The sequence below is a fragment of the Strigops habroptila genome, chromosome 7 (genome assembly GCF_004027225.2).
Source record: "Strigops habroptila isolate Jane chromosome 7, bStrHab1.2.pri, whole genome shotgun sequence".
In the NCBI taxonomy this organism is placed as follows: Eukaryota; Metazoa; Chordata; class Aves; order Psittaciformes; family Psittacidae; genus Strigops; species Strigops habroptila.
This window is the reverse complement of record NC_044283.2, coordinates 53,509,244-53,532,999: the sequence shown is the minus strand read 5'-3', so window position 1 is coordinate 53,532,999 and position 23,756 is coordinate 53,509,244. Positions and strand designations below refer to the sequence as shown.

Sequence of the window (23,756 nt, the reverse complement as noted above, 5' to 3'; positions counted from 1 at the left end):
GGTCAGGATTTACATAAATGGTTTCAGTGGGAAATGCTGACAGAGCCATCCTTCTAGTGTTTATTGTTAATCTGTTTTGCAGACCACCCATTCTGCCTCTGCAATAGAACAAGCTTAAATGGGGCATTCATTGCTGAGATTTGTCCTTACTGATTTCATTTAGTTGATTTAAAAAAAAATAGTTGTCTCTTGCATTTATTTTCCTCGTGAAATCTTAGGCTGACTACAAAATCCTCTTAAAGTCTCTGCTGACCCTGTTTCAGATTTCATTTTCAGGGGAGTGCTTTTTGTTAAGAGATCTTAGGGAGTTCAAATACTAGCATGCATGCAGTTTACTTTCCTGCACTGTTTTACTGATTCAGCAAGATATTATGCAGATGATCAGAGGCACTGTCAGGTTGAAGCTAATGTCATGACTCCTAGCTTTAAGTTAGGCGTAGGCTTAAATACCTTAAATGCTTTATTCTGATCTGGCTAGAAACAATTAGCAGGGATGATCAAAACATCAAGCTTTGCCTGAATCTGCTGAAAGACCTGAGGGTTCTCTACGGTTCTCTGCTGCATTGTTTTGTTTTATTAAACCAAAATTAAAAATACCTCCTATAGTCAGAGAGGTCTTTAATCAGGCTAAGCAATAGCAATTAGAATAATAATAATGATGGTATTTGAGGGAAAGAGGAGGGGGTAGAAACAATCAAAAACAAAACAGAGGAAGGCCACCTACCAAAGGTGTGTTGAAGGGATGTAAACAGCCTTGACAGTATGCACACAGATCCTGTAGCTTCTCACGTTCAAGTAATACATCCCACTTAGGAGCAGTTACTGTCAGAGACAGGAGGAGCCTTTCTTGGCTGTCGCTTTTGAGTTGCAGCCTACAATTAGGTAATGTTTTTTTTTCAGGGGCCTGCTCAATGGGAGGTACTGCTTGTGCAAAGGCTGCCTTTACTCATGGATGTAGCAGTGGCATAGCCTCCAAGGAGAGAAATTATCTCATTAACTCTTGGCAAGGAGACAGTGTGCAGCCAGAACGTTCCACATGTGCACAGCATGGTCTTCGTCACACAATACAATTTGTAATTGCTGATTGCTTTTTGGCTGATGTTGAAAGCCTGCCTGTCAATCCCCACCTAGAGTGCAAAACAGTAAGTAATCATCCTCCCTCAACGCAAGTCTAGTTCAGTGTGAGCTTCACAGAAGTGGCAGGCAAAGTCTTGCTGCAAGACAGGCCCATAACCTTGGGTCATACAGAACTCTCCAAAACTATAAATTAAATTCCTGAAGGATCATACTGTAGGTAGGTTTTGTGTATGAGTGTACATGTACTTAGTGCATTTCAGAAGTGTTTCTTCCCCCCTCTCTTTCTTTTTCTTTTCCACCTATTTGAGTGGCTGGGGGGTTTTGTGGTTTTGGGGTGGTTTTTTTTAATGATAACCATGTAGCTTTAGAAACCATGGAATTTCTCATGCATAGATACATCCCATATAGGGTTGTTCTTGTTTGCAGTCAAGCAGTAACAATTATCCCAGCACATTTTTGAATATTTAAAAGAAAATAGTATTTAGACTAAAAGCCATTATTTATAGTAGCTTTTAAAAGTGAAGTGTTAAGGAAGTTGAAATTATGTTGTTTTCATCCAGGTGATTGAAAGTTTGGAAAGCTCATGTCAGTGAAAACAAATGAGTGTGCCAAAGACAGACATACTGAGCATAAGAGATGTTCTACCCAGATTTGTCAATCAGCCAGTCAAAATCTTGGAAAAAAGACTTGGAAAAAATTTATCATTCACCAAGTGCTCAGCTTCTAACCCTATCTCTTTCTCAGGCCTGTCCTGCACACTCCTGGTCTTCTCCTTGTATGTGAACATAGGCTGTCTTTTCGTGCATACTTCCCCTGCCTGCCTCATTTCCCAGGTGCACATATGCCCCTGAAAGCAGAGGCAAAGCTTTTAATAGAGTCTGCATAGGCCATTGTGTTATCTGTTATTCCAAGTGGATAACTAATTTATTTTTTTAAAAGTGGATAGTTCCAGACATAATGACATAACAATTAACAATAAATGGCAAATTCTCTGAAATCAAATAACAATTTGAAACTTTCATGCAGGAGAATGAGAGAGGGAGAATCTGAACTTCCTATTACCTTTTTCTTCAGGATTGTCCCCTCAATGCTGGAACTGCATTTCCTGGAAGAATTGAAGAATGTGAACTTGCTGATATCTGATACACTGGTGTCCTTGCCAAACCAGGTAACTGTGCATGAAACTATTTCGGTACCTTTCCTAGTGCAGCTGCCCCTGTGTTATACCAGCACAGCTGTGGGTGACAGGCTGTTGCCCTTCTCCAAAAGTGATGAGCCTTACACACAAAGTTGTGCCAAAAGATGCTGCGCTCATGTATACAAATTGCAGCTAGTAAATACTGACCAAATCGAAAGCAATTACTATGCTTTTTTGGAGCATGATTTCTACAGGGAATAGTTATTTCATTATGCCACTTTGCCCTACAAGGTAAACCAGACTTACTTGTGGGAAGATGATATAGGGTTATTCAGAACTTGTGACTGATTAGTCAAGAGGTAAGAACAAAGAAGCATTTCAGCAGAGACCAAAGTTCATTTCCGTTTATCCAAAAAAATCATCTTTCTTGGCGGTGTCTGTCCAGCCCACAACTCAAACAGATTAGCTGCTGGGGAAAAGTTGATTGTGACACTGTGCAAACCTATGATGGTATCTTGTCTGCATGTGCTCAGCTTTGACTGCACAATAGAGACAACCTAAAAATGTATGGTGCCCAATATGCGCTCAAGGCCTGAGATGTGTTTTTCCTTTCAGTTTTAAATACTTCCTTCTGAACTGTCCTCTGTCTCTGGTGTAATCATTCTCAACACAATGGCAGGACTGGGAGGGTGGATGAGGGCTGTTGATGCTGTATGAAATGAATCCCAAAGTTGCTATCATGGTGGAGTACTTCTTCCCTTCTCCAAGGCAAATTAACAAAGCTGGTGCTCAAGTGGGCATCTCTGCACACAGTGTGCTGCACATCTCTAACTACATCAGGCAAAATCCTGAGCAGTATTAATACAAGTGGAAGACAGCCTTGACTTTGATAGATAAGAACAGGGCTTTAGGGGATGGTCTTCCACAGAGGACAAAGCCTGGGAAACGAGACTGCCTAGTCACTGGAGTTGTGGTTTGAGTTGGCTCGTACTGTTGATTCCTGAGTTGCTGACATATGTGAAACACCAGAGCTGTGAATGGAGAGAGCCTCGGTGATGCTGACAGATTTGCTCTATGGAGAGTCTTGTGGCAGGATTTGTTTTTACTGAAGGCTGGAATTTGTGTGCATGCTGTGTAAGGCAGCATTTCTGTTTTGATTAGAATGAGTTTGTGGGAAGCTCTTTGTACTTCCAGGCTGCGTTATTAAGGTACAATGATTTATAACGATAAGTGTGGGGGTCGTCTGAACTGTAAAGATTTTTTTCTCTGGGGAAATCTGAGATAGCAAGGAAAATTAATGCTTTCTGTGCAGATTAATTATACAAAATTATGCTTAATTAAAAAGAATATTTTGCTGTAGCTTGATCCAAGAGATCCAGAGTCTTCAATCTCCCAGTAGGCCTCTGCAGATATCAGTAGGGCTGGTGAATACTGGCAGTGCAGGTGGGAGTTACAGTTATGCGTTACTGAAAGAGTTTGAACTTCAGACCCATTCAGAGGGGAAAGAAGGGCTATGGGAAACCTGGAAAAACCTGAAGTCAAGTAAAATGTTTGTGTAGGTATTTATAATGTACTGTCAGCACAGAAGATTTTTTACCATTAGAAAAAGTACAAATTGTGCTTTTTCCTCAGTATTTGGAGTACTCACAAGTAACAGACAGCTCCCCAGAGTCCATCTGTTAACGACAGAAAACACGGGAGCAACTGAATATGTACAGAGAACAAAGGGATTAATGTCAAGTGTTGCTGAACAAATTTGTTGTCCAGAAACTCTCAACTGAGTGCAAGTCTGGAATGCATCCGTTCTCCCAGTATTGCGCTAGTGTAATTATTTGTTTAAGAGGTATTCACATGTTTACTGCCTTTACTGAAGCTGGTGTTTGCTTTGCAGAGACCCATAGGTAGGTCTGGCCTCTTTGTGAAATCTTGGGCACAGTCATGCGTGAATGAGGTACACTTTTCATTCAGTGAGCCAACAGCTCAGATTCTCAGAAGACGTTCAAAACATGACATGCAGAACATTTCATGCAAAAGAAAAGATTATCAGATATACACTTATGTCTTGATAACAGTCATTTAACATGACAAGTGCACCATAGGACACTCATGACATATAGATTTCTTGAGAAATAAGCAATTTATTTGATACAATATAGCAGATTCTCTCTTCCAATTTCTTTGCTCCCCTTTTTGCAACCATTGGCTATTTCAGTTATTGTTTACCAGATTTATCACTGATCGCAGCACTGTGTTGTTTTTTCACGCTTAGGGTTTTCAGGGGTTAGCCAGCTTTCATATCCTCATGTTTCCCTTACTGTCTTTGGGATTTGTATACAACTACTGAACAAGACTGCAGTATCTTCCAGTGGCAATACATTCAGCTTGGAACTGACAGGCAGGGTACTAACTAGAATCCAGGGGGATACAAGTCTTCAGTTTTCCCCTGCGACACGGATTCTGTTTCATGCCAGTTATTTTCCCTCCTCTCTTTCCTTTTACCATTTCTGAGGATATAAATGTTATCCTCACTCAGCCTGTGATCAAGCCCAATGATTTCTTTACAGTTAAAATTGAACACAGGAAATCTTCTGACATTAATGCAGCAAGCTTGATAGTGAATAGCTGCAAAAAATTATTACATTTACAGTAGTATCTCAGTTGCCCAGTCAAAACACTAGAGCAAATCTGATAGCTGCAGTCAGCGACGATCATTATGCGTTTTTAGCTGACAACCTATCTGGTCACTGTCTCCTGTTGGTAAATGCATCTGCCAAGAGCAGCAATGTAGATTTGAACCCAAAAGGAGAAAAGTAAAATGAAGCAACTCAGACTGGGGTTTTTTCTGGATGTGTCTCATTCCCTGTGTCTCTTACTAGGATTCATGGTGAGTAAAAAATTGTCAGTTAGAAAGAAATGCATTTGAATCTGATCTGCCCCTGAATGAACACTGAGGTGAGGTACTGAAGCTCGTAGTAAATTACACTGTTTTGGCCATAAACTTCCATACTGAACTGTAGGAGGAAACTTGACTATGTGTTCCAGTGTTTGCCTGTCCTTCCTGCTTTTTAATACAGTGGTAGCAGTCATGTTTGATCTGCATGACTTCTGTACGTCATGTCAGGACTTGATTTTATGTCATTGTTCTGATATGCTGCTGCTCCTGCAATGAATTCTGCTATTGTTACCTCCTTTTTTTGTTTCCCAGGGGTATTATTTTTGCAACTTCTGGGTGTGTGCATTTATGACATTTCTTGAATGCATTTCAGGGAGTGTATTCCAGTGCAAGTCAATGGGATGATACGATAATGTGTCATTTGATACCAGAATTTTGGTAGAGTTATCTGAGCGTGAAACTTTAACAGACTGGGCATTGAAGAGCAATATTCAAGTTTCCTCATGTGCTATTAACTGATGCGTGTGAGCTGTGAGAACCATATTGCTCAAGCTGTGCAATTGTATGCTTTACTGCTGTTTCTTTTAACCACCAGTGAGACAACGTGAACACACGGATACAAAACTGGTTTGGGAAGACTGAAAGTTTATTTTTGCTTCTGCCACTCAGTTGAGGCTGCTCAATTAATGTAATTAGAACTTTGGGTTTTGTCCAGTGTGTGCTTGATCTGACTGACTCTTTAGAGCATATACCATTTGGCAGATGGATGTGTTTTCCTATATGCTTTTGTAAGGTCCTACTGCAGTTGGTTTTCTGGATGCTATTGTAGTTCGAATGATGAATATATTACAGTTTCAAGGTAATTAATACCAATACTTTAAAAGCCTTCATTGGATTATTTTTCTGGGATAAACACTGAAGCAGGAATAACCCAGAGTGTTTTCCCCAGCAAATTTTTTGTGTGCACCACAGGAACTTTATCCCCCTCGACAGTACAGAAAAGTTCTGATTGGGCTGTGCCAGCCCTGTTGGCAGATCCCCTCATGTTGACACCTAGTATCTCCAGCAAATGAAGGATATGAGGACTACCTTAGTACTGCATCAGTATTGTGCTTTCTATGCAGAGAGATAAAGTATTGCTAATTAAATCACCCTGTGGTGTGTATAGGGATCCAGAACTAAACATTTACCTGTTTGTTACAGTACTTAGAACATAAATCCTGTAGCTGCCATTGTAATGGTCACGGTGCTAGATCCTGTTTGCGTGTCCCCCTGGAACGCCTTCCTTCAAGGCTCAGGGATGAAAGGTGTAGACAAAGCATAGCTCTTCATCTAATAATGCTAACTTGGATTTCTGGGAGGAAGATTTTACTTGTCTTCACAATGTATCCAAGATTTCAACCCTCTTTCATTTTCATGCTACAGAAGGAATCCTGTAGGTATATTTTTAGAAAGAACCATGTCTGAGTGTCTGAAGTCTCTTGGACAGTTTTTTGGGAAGCTGAGAACATTATAAGGTACTTCCAAAAAGCAATCACCTTTTTAAATTAGTTTGGGGACGAGAAGATGCTGCCTCTGAGCTCAGTAAATGTATGAGGTGAAGAGGTTGCTTATTGTGTGATACAGGCATTGTACAGTGTGGACAGAAGACTGATAGCTTGCATGTTGTATCAGTGGCAGGTCTGTGATGAGCTCATATGTTCAAAGAACAGGAGCTGGGAAATTGTATACAATGACTGACAGGCTTTTTAGTTGCCTTTTGTCTGTTTTAAAATATTCTTAATTGAATTAACATCTTCTGAATGAGAGACTGCAGTGCTGTGCTGTCAGAGCAGCATTCAGTGAGCAGCCATGCTTCTCACTGGTAAGTGGCAGCAGTGTCAAATGATGTTCGGATGGGAGAGAGCTGGTGCTGGCCACCTGATTTCCCACATATGAAAACAACTAATTTATTCAGCTTTTGCATTAATCAGGCATTAGAGTGGAAGTGTGATGATAAGTACATTTCCTTTACAGTTGTGCCAGTACTTTCTCATGGAGAAATACACCCTCTTGATTGTAACAAAGAGGCATCGTGAAGCAGAATTAGAGTTAAAGCAAAACAGAGAGAGCATGCAGTGGTTTTAATCAAATGGAGAGCTTTGCTGTGAGAGGCTGAGTTACTCCACATCAGCAAATGTCTTGATTTATTGGGGTTTTTTTGTTTTTGATGTGGATGGTTAAGAAGTGGAGCTCTAGCCAGCTATACCACTGCTGTGTCAGATCCATGGATTTAGTTTCCTTTGTCTCTTGCTCCTTTAAAACATGCTTGTTTTCTGTTGTGTTGCTTTCAGCTTTCCGTCATTTATGAAGTGTTTTCTATGTAGGGATTACCTTCCCTGTGAAATGGTTCTTGGGAAAAAAGCCTTCCTTAATCACAGCAGAACAAGAAAAACTGCATCTCTCTTTAAATTGAAAGAGGTAAAGTGGACACCCAAGTCCATCAACTCAGGGAAGAGCTCTCTCAAAACTGAAAACAATGTATCTGGTTTCTGTTTTGCCAGAAACCTACAGTCAGAGAGTGCCAAGTGCACACACTGCAGAGGGGGGAAATGCTGTAACCTCCTCTGTCTTGTTGAATTACCAACCTGATGCCCTGCGATTGCATTGCCCTTGTCTGCTGGAGGTGTGAAATAACTGTGTGAGCAGAAGAATGGAAATTAATAGGTGATAAATTTATTTTGACATAGATGAACTGTGTGATTCAGAGAGGCACAATTGCAGGCATAATGCACTCAGGAAATACAGTGAAGCAGTCAAAACTCAGAAGTTTGTGAAGCATATTTAGATGTCAGCATCTCTGACAAGTCTCAATAGCTGATACTGTTGCTGAAAATGAAAATAGGCAAGTTTTTCCTTAACTGGAGGTTTGTTGGACACACCGGGGACAGGATTCAGAGTTAACTAGACTTAATTAGTCTGTTCTAGCTTGGCAGTGCAGGCAGCAGTAGCTGTACTGACAGTGAAACTCTGCAGATTGACACAAACTCTACAGATAGAGTCCAACCAAGATAAACTCACATCATCTTTTCATGCAGGTCTTGGTGTGTGTCCTCTGGTAGGAATTTTCTGCACTGAATTTTCTGGGCTTAACAGGTTATTTTATGAATGGCTTCTCTTTCTTTATGAACTTAATTGAGTAACCAAGACATTTGGAGGACTATGTAGATTTCTGAATTATAAACTGTTTCCAGAAGAAGATTCTATATTTTTGCCACATGAAATGTGTAGTACTTACAGTTCAGCGAGATGTCATTGCACTGTATCAGGGCGCATATTCATTCCAGGCCAACCACCATAAAAACTAAGAATTTATGGGTTTGTTTGGAGAAAAGATGAACTATACAAAGTGGCCCAGGGTTTCACTGGCAAAGTGATAACAAAAATAAATACTGGTAATGTTGTTATTGAATATATATATATTTTTAAGGAAAAAAAAGTGCTTCTTAGGGAAGGTATTTTGAAGGAGAAGATGATTTTTAAATGGATGTGTTTTGGGGGGGTAGTGGTGTTCTCTCTCTCTTTTTTTCCTTCTCCTCAGTTCCTGGTGCTTTTGGTGGGACAGCTCTTGTTCAGCTAAAGCTCTGCTTACAGCAATTCCTATAAGAAAGACTGATTTCTTTTTTCTCGTGTCATGAGTCACAGTGTCTCAGATTTACAGAGGATCACTTATTTTCACTATCAAAGGAGGTTAAGGACATGGTAGCTGAAGAGAAATCCTCCTTGCATTCTGAAGTCTGACATAATGTATCATATGAGATGTTGATTATCATGTTTCCCTAGGTATTACATAGCAAACTTGAGGTGCTTAAGAGAGCTCCCACTAGGCCATGAGTGCAGGGAGTGTTTATCCTGCATATTAGCCTTGGCAGGACCTAAAATGAAACTCTTACACTCAGGAGACAAACAATTTTGTAATGGTGAATGAAAAGAGCAATGCCTTAAGTGCTGTCAGCAGGCTATGCAGAGTTCATCTGAGAGGGAGATTATTGCACTGTACCACTGTCATGAGGGTATTGCAAGGGTTAAGTCATTTTTCATAGAACACTTTATCCGAAAGGAGTCTGTTCAGATAAAAAATATCCTAGAGAAGAGATGAAAACACCATTTTGGGGTGGTTTTTTTTGTTTGTTTGTTTAAACAAATGACATGGTAGGTGGGATTCCCCCGAAAGAAATCTCCCTGTTTGTACAGCATTTAGTGTAAGATCTCTCATGGATCACTACAGCACAGTATAAAAGGTTATTAATTATTGTAGCATCCCTTATCTGGGTATTACCGATGTTCCAAAAGTAATCTTTGTATTACAATGGCACAGGATTTTCTTCATCAGCTCTTTACATGTTTTCTAGTCTGGGAGCCTGGTGCCTCCCCTCCTGCTACTTTGTGGCTTCACTTCTGCATCAGCACTAAGGTAGCGTGAAACACACACTGACCCAAAACTTGGCCTTTGGCATTCAGAGCGTGCTGATGTTAACAGTAGGACAGTGATGAATTGCGTGGTGGGAAGAGCAGCCTAGAGGCATTGCTGAGAGGCAGTAATCCAGGGCTGCTGTCAGGATTTGGCACAGTGTCAAAATAACAGCACTGTCATGCAGGAAGCCTCATTGCCTGGCTACTCACTGCACAGTCTGTAACCTCCTCTTATTTTATTGGTGAGATAGTTTACATTATTTTTTTATATAAGCTGCCACTGTGTAACTGTTCAGTGTTAGTGAACATCTGGTACATAGAATTTGCCCAGCAAGGAGCCAGGATACTGGTGGTAGTGGTGCTTTACCTGCATTTCCTGGGTGTTGTTATTTTTCGTGGTTTTCTTGGTAATTTTTTCTTCTTCTCTGTGTAGCATTTCCTGGGTCTGATTCGCCCAGATTGTGGGAAACAGATTGATGCTGGACTGAAAGAGCAGCAATGGCCGTAACTGAATGGTTTGGCAGCGGGCTTTGGGTATGCCTAAGCCCTCTGACATGGAAAGTTGCTGTAGAAGCAGTTACAGGGAGATGTTGTCTGTGCCACAAAGTAAGCAGATAGACAACTGTGAACCTATGTTAGGGAATGGATTTGGTAATAAAACAGTGCATCCATGCTGCAACACAGCACAGACAGACCTTATCTTGTTCCAATTTCAAAAGTAGCCTAGCAATAGCAACAGGGAGCTCAGCATGGGCTCCTGGGCTCTGCTGGTAAGCCTGTCTGAGCGCTGCTGTGAGCTGTGGGAAGGCACTGTTGTCTGCAGTTACCATGCTGCCTGGCTCTGAAGTAAGATGAGATCGCTGTATGTGAGACAGATCCCGAGAGCAGCGTTGACAACTGCAAACTGACCAAGAAGTTTATTAACCAGGAAAGACCAAAAGCGCTGCAGGACTCAAGCTTGTCCAGGTGATGAAGGCAGGACCTGAACTGTACAAACTGTTTTGGGTGGTCTCCCAAGAGGAGGAGTTTCAAATTAGCTGTAGCAAAAATTCTGGCTGAAAGTCAGGCAGAGTAGTGCAGCGTGAGCTCTCCAGCTTCTGTTTACATCAGGTACTACCTGGAGGTGCCCAGCTCAGCTCAGAGCCTCTGTGTGCCAGGCACAGCACAGGTCTGCACAGGAGTACAGTCTGTGCAGAGGGGCTGTGAAGAGGCGCTCGCCTGGGCTTTCAAAGCACAGCAGGCAAGGACACAGAGCAGATGTTTCAGAGGAGTCCTGCAGAAGAGGGGGGGATAGGCAGGATGAGCTGTTGGGCTGTACAGACTTTGCCTCTGTGATTTTTTGGCTTAGAGTGGGGTGGGTGTGTATTTTTAACTAGCTCCTGTTATGTTTCTTTGAACCCTTTTGAAATGCCAGCAGGCTGAAGGGTTTTATAACAAGCAGAGCCTGACAAACTGCTGAGGATTTGCACCTGTGAGATGGGGAAAAACTGGCACTAGGGGAGGTTGTTCCTTCTTAGGAACTCTAAGGCGGCTCCTGCCTGCCTAGCACGGACCAGTGTTGGCAGCACTTCTCAAGCAAACCTTGTTATTATACCTGAATGCATACATAGACACATATTTTTATATTTATATGCAATATGCATATTAAAAATGTCTGTCTATATGTGCTGTTCCTCCTATACAAATAAAGGTGCAGTACTGGAATTGGCTGCCTTCTAGAGGCATGTTCAGCTTGTCGTCTGTTGCACTTCAATGTAGCTTGTTCAGAGGAGGGCAAAAGTTGATTTTATTTTTTATTTCCAATGCCTGGGAGAACAAATAAAGAGTCTAGAAATGTAGATAAACCACTGGAATTATTGAAGCAATATTGAATGGAGGAAAAAATGCTTTTTTCTCTTGGGATTTTGCTCTCTTTTTTTGTTGAATGAAGTTCTTCCCTTTTGCCCTCTGAAGTTAACCAGAAATTGTTAATAACTATTGTTTGCTCATCCAGCAATTATTAGTGTTCAGCTTGAGAGAGCTCTGCAACCCATCACCTATTTTTTTGCGTAAGTGTGATGTGGAAGAAGCAAAGTAAATTTTGTTATTCTGACATGCATGAGAATTAAATATTATTTCTGATTAAATGAATGATGCTGAAATTCATGGGCCAGAAAATCAGCTGATGAGATATCAGCATAGCTCCATTTGAACTAAAACCTTTATTATAACCTCGCTATCACCTGAATTTATATAAATGTACTTTCATAGTGTAGCAGTAACATTAACTTAGCCTCTGAAGTCAGTAGTTGAGCTACAGGAGGGAGGTGGCACAGGTGGGCTGTGCTAATGGGTGAAGCTTTGACCTGCATGTATCTCACACTATCTTATTGTCACCACCTCTCTAGGACAGAGTTTGAAGACAGACTCATCAAGTAGAGGGGAAAAAGCATTAACATGCAGGGGAAATCTTTATAATTTCAAAATCCGCTGATAACAGCTGCTGGGCTCATTGTGTGTCAGATAAGTTCAGTTTTGACTTGAAAGAGGCTTTTGGCTCAGAGTGCAGGAGCAGGATGAGTGTGACAAGATGCAAACTAGAGCCATGAGAGGTTGCTCCAGAGCTTGCCACATCTTGTGGCCATACAAATGTTGCTGAGGGCAGCAGCAATAGAGTGGGTTAGGGTGAAGAGGACAGACAGCTGCAGACTTGCTCTGGCAGGCAGAAAACATGGCAAGAGACAGTATTTTCTTCATAAGGGCATGTTGCCACTGCCTCTTGTCTTGGCTCAGGCAGCAAAAAGCTGATTTTAGCATTAGGAGGTGGCCAGGAGGTTGAAAATGTAAAAGGATGGGAGAAAAGAAATGGGGTCAGGAGCTGGGAGTGAGAGGTTGGTTGCTTGAAGTGCTCTCACCAGGCATGGACGGTGGGCAAGCAGAAATAAATTGTGTGTATGAACAGAAAATAGATGAGGTCTGACCTTGCTAACTGAGGAGTTTAATGAAGATTCAGACAATGAAATCAGGGGAAGAGATGTTTCCCTAATTTTAATCTTTGTTTATCTTTACACAGTCTTAGAAAAAATGTTCTGTATTTTAAACCACGGAACAAGTACAGAGGAGAGAAAACAGCTAACTGCTCTGTGCCTCTGAATGCTATTGTAACAAGAGCCAATATGGGTCTGTATCATAATTTGCTATGGTCTTCATGCTTTTGTTAGAATTACTAGCAAGTCACAAACTCAATTTACCTGTCATCTTCTGAGATGAAGGGAACAGAATAATTATTGGAATGGCTGATGTTGGGGCCCCTTCATCATTTGAAGTTCCTAATGTTATTTTTTCAGGTATGGAAAGTGTAGTTATTACATGGATGGGCAACAGTACTTCACTTGGGGTTTGGATCACTGTTTTTGCTTGTTGAAACATTGGCAAGAGGTACAGGTTTTTCTTTTCTTTTTTTTTAGCACGCAGAAGGTCCGTGTTGCAACATTCAGGACTTGGACATTTCCAAGATGTAATGGAGTCGTAGGGCAGGAACTAAGATGGTTTCCTGCCAGGTCTGAGCTGCTGCCCAGGGAAAACAAGCAATAGAGGAAAGGTTACAAAGAGAAGAATTTCTTCTTCATCTTTTTTTCTTTTTCTTCTTGTGACAGCTGGTTAATCTTTCTTTATTTGGAAGGCCACACTCATGAGGCATAGACAAAGTTAAGAATAGCAAAGCGTGTCTAAGAGTATGCCCTGCTGCTTTATGGCTATTAGGAAAACACCACAGGAATTAATCTTTTAAAAATAGCAGGCACAAGGGGTATGACTGTGGCTGCAGGAAAAAGTTCTGGCTTCTTAGTTCCCGCAGTCAAAAAAATCCTGTTTGTTTAATATTCATCTCAAGGAGTAAATTGGTCTCTCGTGCCAGAGAAAACAGTCTTTGGGTTCAGAAGGTCCTGAGGCAAAGAAACTTTATTATTGTTTGGGCAGGACCTGGCAAACACTGCCAGGTGCAGTGCTTTATACCTAATGTGAATCTTCCTGGTAGATGGTGGGGGCTAAACTTAAAAGTATGCAGCTGAGGATAAAGGCTTTGATAGCCTGTTTTTTGTCAAAAGCTCAAGACTGCAGCAGCACAGAGTGGAAGATGGGGGCAAAAAAGGTTGGGGGCCTGTAACAAACTGGAAGGTAAGAGAAAAAGTGCAGTTGGTAACCTTTGAGAGTTGTGTGAGAAGGAGGAAAAGGCAGAGGGGGAGAGGAAATAACCTGTGCAGAGGATGGAGAGCTGTGCCCCCTCCATGCAGAGGATGGGGAGCTGTGTGAGCACTCCCCACGTGGTGTGCTGCGGTGAGTGCATCCAACTCCAAAGCAACGCACGTGCATTTACCATGGACAAAGTAAAGAAATACTCCAGTTCTGAATTCAAAGCCTTAGCTACTTGCTGTATAGTCAAAGGCTTGGTTAGAAGAGACACCAGTGCCCATTCTCCTGCTCTTGGTTGAGGGTACTCATCAGTATCCTGCTGTGAGGGCTGCCTCAGCACTGTGGGGTAGGTAGTGCAGGCCTGTGGACTGCCCAACCGGGAAGGCTCAGAGGCAAATGGGGCTTCCAGTTTGATTTGTAGAGACTTGGTTTGAATCTGTTCACACTGGGAATTCCAGCCCTAAATGAAGCCAGGGGCAGTGGCAGTAGGATCAGGTCCTGCCAGGAGTTAGAACCTGCACTGTGGCGAGGCGTGTGGGTGTTGTGATGCCCATGGCTGCTGTCATGCCATGCAGGGGCACCTGGGTGAGCCAGTGTGTGCACAGGGCAGTGCAGCTGGGTTAACATAGACTGTGCCCCTCCTGGTTTATCCCACTGGAAACTTCAGCTCCCACTGGGAGAACATGGCCCATCCAGAGTGGTGCTGGCAGAAGCACTGTTGGCTGTGGCGCTGCAGTTGGGCAGCAGGCATTGTCTTTGCACTCTACCCAGGGATGAGAGCCCTCAGCTGGGATAATTGTGAGCAGCACCACCTCTTCGCTAGACTGGAACCAGAGGAAACAGCCTGAGGGTTTGCATTTTGCATGTGAGAGTGCCAGTATTTCAAGTATAGCACTTATAAAATTGCTGATAGGTCTGCTGAAGAGCTTTTGACAGGTTGGTGTCACTGTGGGCTAGACTGGAAGCTCTGCAGCAAAACTGTGGTGTGCTGAAACGTGAGGCTGCAAGAGCTCTCTCTCCCTTTGTCTTGCCCTGATGCTACCCTGGTTTACTGTTGATGCAAATGCACTTTGTAAAAGACTTTGAATGGCAGTAGCTGTTGCTTAATTAAGGAATCTACTTTGGAGCTTTGTAGAGTGCTCTGCATAAGAGAGAGGATTGACATGTTGTACCTAGTTAGGAAGAAAAACAGCTGTAGCACAAACCAAATATGGTGGAGAAGGGAGGGATATTGCATTTCAGTTCTTTGATGTAGGAAAAAGAGTTTGTTTGTTTTCAGATACAGGAGAAATGGGATTTTAAACAACATTTCTTGCTTGGAGTAAGAACTGCATTTACTACATCCAGTTCGAAATGTGGCTTGGATGTTTGTTACTGGAGCACATGCGGCTCTTCTGCAGTGAGTTTGCCAACTGCTTGGCAAGGGATGGGGGAAATGCCTGTTAAAAATTAACTATTAGATGAGATTAATCACATATGAACAGCTCAGAGAGCACGGTGGTTTCATCAATGTCTGACCTACTTGCTTGTCCCATGGCTGCCCAAGTTCCTTTGTAACATGTTTTTGGTTTTCTTGGCATTCTAGATGCTCTGTTCAGCTATTCCTTCAGGAGAAAAGGAGGAGTGTTTTTCTGAGCAGCTAAGAGGATTCATTTAAATCAGAAGCAAGGTGTTTTGTTTGATATTAATGAAGGACCTGATCTTGTGCCACACAAGACAATGGCAGCATGGTCCAAATTGTTTTTAGCATGCCCTGCCTGACTGTGACAGTGGCAGTGGCAAAATGACCAGTTGGAGGTCCAGGCTTCTGGAAGTTACAGACAAACTTGTTTAGAAGCTTCCCTTCCTCCCCCCTCCAATAATGCTGGATAATGGAGGCTTTTAATTGTGCTACTGCTTTTAAGTAATTGCTGTTGCAGGTTAGGCTACTTGACCTGTCTCTGTGGTGTGTATCAAAGAGGACGGTGTGTATCAAAGAGGACAGTGTGTAGCAGTAGGATTTGTGAGTAGGTTCAAGTAAATGGCATTTGCCTACCTCTGGGTGCACGATATAAGCGTTTGCCCACTTCCCTTATCTGCCACGTGAGTAAGTTTACTCTCCTTACTTACAGCACTATAAACAGGGATGGAGAGGTACAGAGAGAAAATTCCTACCAGTCCCTTTAATATGTTTGGGAAGCTCTAGGGCAGCCTCACCCTTCAGTTGAAAGGCCGGTGCAGCCTGTGACCTGTCCTGCTGCAGCTCTGTACAGTTCCCTTATGGGTGCAAGACATTTGTCTTCCTAAAAGTGCAGTCATCAAAGGGTAGAGCTTGTTTGTGCAGTCCATACACATCCCTTAAGGGAGTTGTTGGCCATCACCGAGACGTAAAGCACGGGTATATAACATTGTGCATATTGAGAGCTGAGACACAGTCTTCATTCTGAGGATGTTTTTAGTAGCCAGGTTTGAAAGTCCCGCTTGCATGTTATTTTGCGTGCTGCAAGATTACCTTGTTGTCCCTGTTGGCAGCCTCGTGTGGTTTGGGGATGCTGTGTTCCCAGCTGTTCCAGGCAGGATGGACATTGGAAGGCTCACCAGCCAAGGTCTCTGTCGGTGCATTTCAGGGCCAGAAATGGAGTCCAGTTGTTTTGCAGTTCCATACTGATGAGTGCAGTTGCAGGATTACTTGTGTTTCCCATTTGTGCCTCCTGTGGTTTCACCTGTAGTAGCCTGTTGGAGGGTCATAGTTCAGATCTGTTTGCCACATGCTCAGGATGTTTCCCTGTTTGGGTTTTTTGTGCAGTTTGCTATCTGTATCCTAGGACCTACTTGCAGTAAGCAGGGGATTTCAGTCGGAGCAGCTAGTGCAGAGGGCGGTACTGAACAGGTCTTCTCTGTTGAGGGTCCCTCATTAGGAAGGAATCAGACTTGCCTGTCAGGGAAGGAAAATCTCCTCCTTACCTACCTCAGGGAACATGAAAGTTTGAATTTGCCCAGTGTCTTTAGCAGCACAGCTCATGCCTCTGACAAAACCATGATCAAAGGCCATATGGTGATGAAGGCATCCCTTGATCTACCACATACTTTCTCTGCCTATTTTTCATAGTAATGAAATTATTTTTTTTTCAAGCCTCAGTCACGTATCTTTATTTGGCAGACAAATTACTCCAACAAAAGCTGGCAGAGTAGCTCACAGGAAGTTCTCCAGCGAGCATGTGAGCGGGCCGGGGCTGCTCACTGATACACAGACAAGCTGCCAGAATGCCAAGGTCTCCTAACACCCCACAAAACTGCCCGGTGTGCCTTGTGGGTAATGAAACATCACTCAGTTTTAGCAATCAGCCTTCAGTAATGGAGTTCAGCCAATTATTATCCTTTTATAATCAGGATAGAACCAGTAGCATATGACAGGAGGGTGAGTGAATTGCTCACAGTTTAATAACAGCTCTAACTACGCAGTAAAGGTGCCTGGTTTCTATGAAAATTGATGTACACTATACGGTTGTGTACATATGTGGTTAATATTAGTGAACAGTTTCAGTGTCTTTGAGGCCTGTTTATACACTCCAAGGCAGAGTAAGTAAAGGGATCCCCCTGGACTATTAACAAGAATCATGTGTATTTGATATTTAAGAGGGAACACTAAGCGTCCCATCTGATGGAAAGTTCGAAGAGCCCCATGGGATCACAACTTCTTCTGTCCTCCAACTGGTCCAAGAAACTGAGGAAAGATGACAACATTTCCTGAGCTAACTCAGAACTTCAGAAGGATGGAATTCAAAGTGTCTCTCTTGGTCACCCCTCTGAATCCTACTGATCATATTTCTTACCTCAGACAGTCTTCTAGGTACTTTCCTCATTTAACAGCATAACTGGCACTGCTCAGTGCTTTTTCGGGTTTAGTTCTCTGCTCACATTGGGCTGGATGTCAAGATGCTGAAGACTCTTGAGTTGTCATCACTAGCTGAGGTGGCACACACTGTGTGAGCTCCCAAATGAGGAGCTCTTGCTCTTGTGCTGGACCTGAACCCAGGCATGTGAGAGTGCATTTCCCTGTGCCACTCTCAGTGTTCATATCTGCATGGAAAGATCTGGAAAAGGGGAAAAAGTTTACTTGTACCTGGCATCCCAACATGCTGGTAATAAGATCCAATGAGTGAAGTAATAGGCAAGAGATTTGTTCCTTTAACTCAGCCAGCTTTTTTCTTGATTTAAAAATTGGATGTTGTCTTTGATCTGTTACCAATCATATATCAGGGTATACTTTGGCTGCTTATCTTTCTGAGCACTTGTGCTACACATGTATTAATGTGCTCATCTGGGAATAGAATAACGTAAAAACATACTTCAAATTGGCAGCGGTTCCTTTGTTTTGGCAGAACCACCGTGGAGCAGCTGTGTGACAACCTGAGACATGGGGTCTGAGGAAAACGTCTTTTAGGACTGCAGTGTGTCGGGGAGGGCGTGCCTCTCATGGCTTAAATCAGGATGTGCGGAATGGGGCTGTGGCTGGGTTCCCCCCTTCTGCTGGGGCATCACAGCAATGATGGTGTCTCCCTGAAGCCCCATGGAAGTGGCAATCCCAAACTTTAGCATTGGTGTTGCATGCAAATGCAGTGAAATCATTCTCTGAGTACACACTGTACTGTGTCTTTCCAGGCGCTTGCCAAACTTGAAATGAGTATCAAAAGAATTCTGGATGAGAGTGTGAAATGAGAACATGGGCTGTTAAAATGTACGACAAGGAAAAACCTGGGAGAAGAGTGTGGAAGATGACTATTCCTGGCCTGACCAGAAGGTAAAAGTCATGAAGTAGGTTAACAAAAATTACTGGGAAAGTGCTGTAGTATCTTGTGGTCAGAGGAAGGCAGGATTTGTCTGTGTCACAGAGAGAGGAGCATCCTTATGCCATGTGCTAGATAAATACTTGGCTTCCTTGCTCCAACATGTAAGACTGGCCTCAGCCCACTGGGCACAACACACGTGTGTGCGTGCACACAGGCAGTATATGCAATTATACATCATGTTTCAGTGTACACACTACAGAGATGCTGTAGGGATGGCCCTTTTGCTCTAGAGATGTGGTGTCTGAGATACCTGTAGGAGAATGGTTTGATGGCAACAGAGGCTTTTTCATGTGTCTTGTGGAGTCATTTAACAGCTGGATTACAGGAAAACAGTTAAGTGGCAAAAATCTTCCCGTGTACTACAGAATGAAGTTACATATTACTAAGAGTAAAAAAATAATTGCTTTATTCTTAAGAACTATTGGGAAGCAACCTGAAGAAAAATAGTGATGGAGGACCTGATCTATAGAGTAGGGAATTATTTCTGTCTTTATTCAGGTAATTCAGGTCCACTTTGTGTCGTTGTTTGACTTGTTATTAAGAAAATAAGGGATAGATCTATACTTTGGACATGTATCAAGCATGTGTTAGCATAATATTCCATCTGACTCTCTGGAGTAAAATTAGGGATTCCTTAGGAGAAAAAGGGCAACCTAACATGAACAGTCCAGTGAATACTCGCATCCAGTAATTGCAGCAACTGCCCTGGTGTAAGTAATGCTGCCCAGGCTGATTGTCAAGTTTAAGAAGAGAGAGAAATAAAAAAGAAACCATTTGATTTCCAAAGAATAGGCTGTCTCAGCCCAAAGCAACCAGCAAGAGCACTCTCTAAGGACAATTTGTTTCAAAGCAAAGGAGCAGGGTTTGGGCTTGGAAAAGGTCATACAAGTGCACAAGGAGAATTGGTAAAAGCAGAGCAGCTAGAATGGGATTAGATTAATTTGGATTTATGGTCTTGAAAACCTACATGGAGCTGGTGTCTGAACTCTATAGGTGCTTCAGGCTGTGCTCTTAAAGTAGTCTTTGTGGTCTGTGAAGATCTTCAGTCTGTTGGCTTCTTCCTCTCAACCAAATAAAGCATTCTGGACGTTCAGAATGCATTTCCTCACTTACTTACCACTAGGTCAGTTTGATGCAGAAGGCGTGCTTCAAAGCTTGAGGAGGCTTCTGTGTTCTTTCAAGCCACTAGTGGAACTTACCACTAAAATGTCTCGTATTTCCTTCTAAAATTGCAGGTTTACACCAATGTATCACTCATCTCTGTTCTACTGGTGTGGAAAATCTGAAGTCATAAAACCGTGTGTGACTAGAGGACACGAGGATAACACAGCAAGTAAGAAAGTAAGTGTTGAAACTACCAGAACACCTTTGATAATTTGGTGTTTGAGGTATGGATCTAACTAAATTAAAATGGAATAGGATTTAACTGGGCCTTAGTTGACAATGACTCTCCAACAACAGTCACAGTTAAAATCCTGAAGACAGACAGCTATAGTTTATCTCATTGCATCCCTCTTACCTCTTACCTTTAAATGCAGAGTGCACAGGCTTCAAGATGACTGTCAAAGGCACAGCTTGAGCTGAAGTCTCTGAGGTTAGCAATCTTTGTGGCAGTTACTATGCCTCATCTTCAGGGAGGCTCAAGCTGTAATGGGATGTGTATAGAGAGACTTGGCTCTTGCATTAGAGGCAAGCGCTGCTGTTGCATCTTTTCTCCAGAGGACAGCATAAGATGATGGTGGCTGCTGTCATGAGCATTCTTCTCATGACTAATCTGACTCTCATGAGGGTGGTTATTGCAGTCTCCAACTATGTTAAAACTAATGCTTTGGCTTCCAAGTGTAGGGCAATTTATTGAAGGAAACCCAGGGCAGCTTTTCTCCAGAATGAAAAGGCTCTATTGAAAGCACTCACTGGTGACTTAATAACATGGCTCTGGTGATGGGTGAGGTGACCATATAGAATGGAACTAGTAAATGAAAGCTTGTATCAGTCTCTTTTATTGTACTCACATTGATGTCAGCAAATGCAGTAAATGCACACACTGCTGCTGGTCATGGTACCTGTAACTTATGAAGAAACACTATTTTCAGGTTTTTTGGGGGGCATAAAAGTTTAACATCATTTAAAAACATTAAATTCTAAGCTAGCAAGAGGTTATACAGTACATTTCATAAATGTTTTCATGTTAATTTACTGCAATTTCTTCTGCTTGCCTAAGTATTTAAGCAGCAATTTATTTTGGCACAGTCACCTATTTATAAAACCCAAAGCAGGAAGGGCAGTTAGAACCTACGTCGGAGGAAGATCCCAGGCCATATTCCCATCTCTTCCCTAGGGCTGACACGAAGACAGCAGTATCTGCTCTGTACTAGCTGTGTGTGGCTGAATGGAGCTGCCTGGAAGGGTGGGAGCAGCAGGAGCTGGAGAAGGATCATCACAGCAGAACCACTGATCCGACCTCGCCTTTTCAGAAGCGCTGAAAGAAGATGACACATACAGTGTCCCAGCACAACCAGCTGCAGAGGTGAGTGACTTCTTACAGCCAGAGCAGCTCCTGCAGAACAAGACTCAAACAGACTGACCATTGTCAGCAGAGACTTCAGTGGTCACTAGGCTTTATGGTGTTACTTGTTTGACTGTAAGGATGAAATAGAACAGAGACCTCAAATCCTCCCCGTGGCACCTGAGCGCTTATTTCTGTTTACCTTGTGAATTCATTCAAATGGGGTTCTAAGGGCCGTTTGTAAAGGAGCAAAAAGCATGTAAGATGCCAAAGAATGGAAGAGTTTGTGCAGCAGCTGTGTGGAACTATGGTAGCTGCTGCTTCTGGTAAAATGGAAAATTTATATCGCAGAACCTCTTAAATTACTTGTGAAACTGTTCCTAAAAAAAAGGTAGGTTGAAATTTGTCATTCTTCCTTTTGGATAATACATATAATGCTCTCGTTGTATTACAGTGAAAACACTGAAATACACTTTTATTTTTAAGTCTGGTAACAAGAGCTACTTGTCATCTTTTGGCTCATTTCACTGCAATAAAAATGAGAGTTTCAACCCAGAAATGAAAACAAGATTTCCAATTAGTAACAAGTAACAGCCTCCTTTACTGATGACTTTAAAATAAGGACAAGGTATTTCAACTATTCACAAATATTTCTGACATATTACAAAGTAACATAAGAAAAAAAATCACAATCATATTTGAAGCAAAATAGTTTAAAATGTTTACAAATGCATTGGTTTTTTTTTCCTTTTCAAAATGTTTGCTGGTACAGTTTTGCAGACTGTTTGGTCAAAGAAACTTCTGCTATACATACCCTGCTTTGTCCTAGGGGACAAAGTGCAGAAATCTTTCCAGAACAGTACTTAGGGGCTGGGAATACAACCTCTAACAGTCTTGCAGTTTTGTCTCTGTGGACTTTGTGCAAGGCTTAACATGAATATTTTTTAATGATGATTGCAGAACATGATATGAAAGTGGTATTTACTTTATATTGTATTTAAGTATTTAAGAGATCTGAGACCCATTTCTTCTATATATACATTATGAAGCTTTAGGGCTGCACCACTAAACAACATTTTATCAATCTTTTGTCATTTTCTTCCATGTTACAATTACTTAGTCAAATTTCAACTATTAGCAGCAATGGTGGTGATGATCCTCATTTAAAAAAATCCCAAACCAAATGCAGAATTCCCTGGGAAACTGCACACCACACGCATGATACATAACTGAAAAATTAGTCCAAAGTTCTGATAAATATTTAGTTCCAGCTAGGTCTAATAGTTGTTCTAGTTCTAAAGAATAAAGTGTTTATTATATACAGAAGGGTTGGATGGAATATGGACATTTAACAAAGATCACTGAAGGCGTTTCATGGTCTGAATTGTTCATGCAGTGTTACTGTGGCTGCCCTTTTGGCTTGTGCCATCTGTGGGAAGGGAACATTTGTGGTGGGGTCAATGGGCTCAATCTTACAAGATGCAGCACGTTCTCTTCTCCAGGCTGCTCAGTCTTCAACTGAACCAGGAGTTCCTTGCGGGATTGAGAGCCCTTTGGGACTTGCACCTGAGCTAAATGCAAACGTGTACAGCATTAATCAGATGCTGGTTTACATCTAAGGGTTTGGTCTTTTTGCCTTCAGCATATTACAATGTGAAAAACTGCACCAGCGTTTTTCAATAAGCACCATTAACTGACTTTGGTAAAGCATCTATTGGCACGACCAGCGGGATCAAAGAACATGCTGAACTCCTGTCTTGTACAATAAGAAAGCACAGCTGCCAATCACCTTGCAACTAGAGTCTGTAAGTATTAAAACCATAAATATGTTATAACCATACACATATACACAAAACACAGCAGTAGCAATATTACAGGAGGCAGTGCCTACTCTCTATAACTGCTTTTTGTTAATACCGATGCAACACCAAAATAAATGCTATTGAATATGAAGCAAACCCTTCTTCAGAGGTCGGTGGCAGTAAGCCAAAGTTCAGCTCCAGGCTCCCATTAATCTGAGGTGACTGAAGCTAGATCAATCCCACTGTGTCAAATCTAATCAGTGAAAGAGTAGCATAATGGGAAGATAACTATCAGTTAACACTAAAACTTGCTGAGCAGGAGCTTTCTTTTGCCACCATTTGTAATTAATTCTCCCTTTTTCACAAGTGCTCACCAGGCGTAACAGGGGATAACTTTATTACATATAAAATATGATTTAGGGGTAAGGATTAATAGAAACAACCGGCATGGGATTGGAGTTCCTGAATCCTGGGAGATGCTCCTCCATGTTTTTAAGTGAAGTTTCAGTGAGATTGCACTTAGCAGACCACTGAGAAGTTGTCAACTCTCCAACTTTTTCTTCTTTTTCGTGCAGTTCTGTTTCAAAGCCTGGTAGGAATAGCATGAGAAGGGCTAGAGGAGACAACTGTGCCAGTCCATTGTCTTTGCTAATGATCTTCAGAGCAGCGTCCTCTCCTCAAGATCACATCATCTAGTCCGATATCCCCAGTTCTTCCTTCCCCTTTCTCCCCTTTGAAGATAACCTGGGAAGAGAAATAGAACAATTGGACTGCAAAAATAAATCAAAATGAAAGAAGCCTTGGTTAAGATATGTCTCGACAAGTAAGAAAGCCCAGACAACCAGAACTGACTCACAAAAGCCTATTTATTTTTGCTTAGAATTATGTC

The 23,756-nt window shown here is 42.1% G+C and overlaps 1 protein-coding gene and 1 long non-coding RNA gene across 2 annotated transcripts in view; one reads left to right on the top strand and one right to left on the bottom strand.

The window, feature by feature from the left end:
- The first annotated feature begins 1,428 nt into the window (after nucleotides 1–1,428).
- LOC115610820 lies at nucleotides 1,429–23,532 on the top strand. Its single transcript, XR_003992346.1, has 6 exons — nucleotides 1,429–2,245; nucleotides 18,372–18,510; nucleotides 19,795–19,900; nucleotides 20,898–21,086; nucleotides 22,708–22,870; nucleotides 23,443–23,532. It is a non-coding gene; the product is annotated as an uncharacterized LOC115610820 (long non-coding RNA).
- Nucleotides 21,646–23,756, bottom strand: part of NPNT (nephronectin) — a 48,128-nt gene continuing 46,017 nt past the window's right edge. The window contains 1 exon segment of the mRNA XM_030492840.1: nucleotides 21,646–23,611. Coding sequence (XP_030348700.1) covers nucleotides 23,516–23,611 — 96 coding nt within the window. The 3' untranslated portion in view covers nucleotides 21,646–23,515.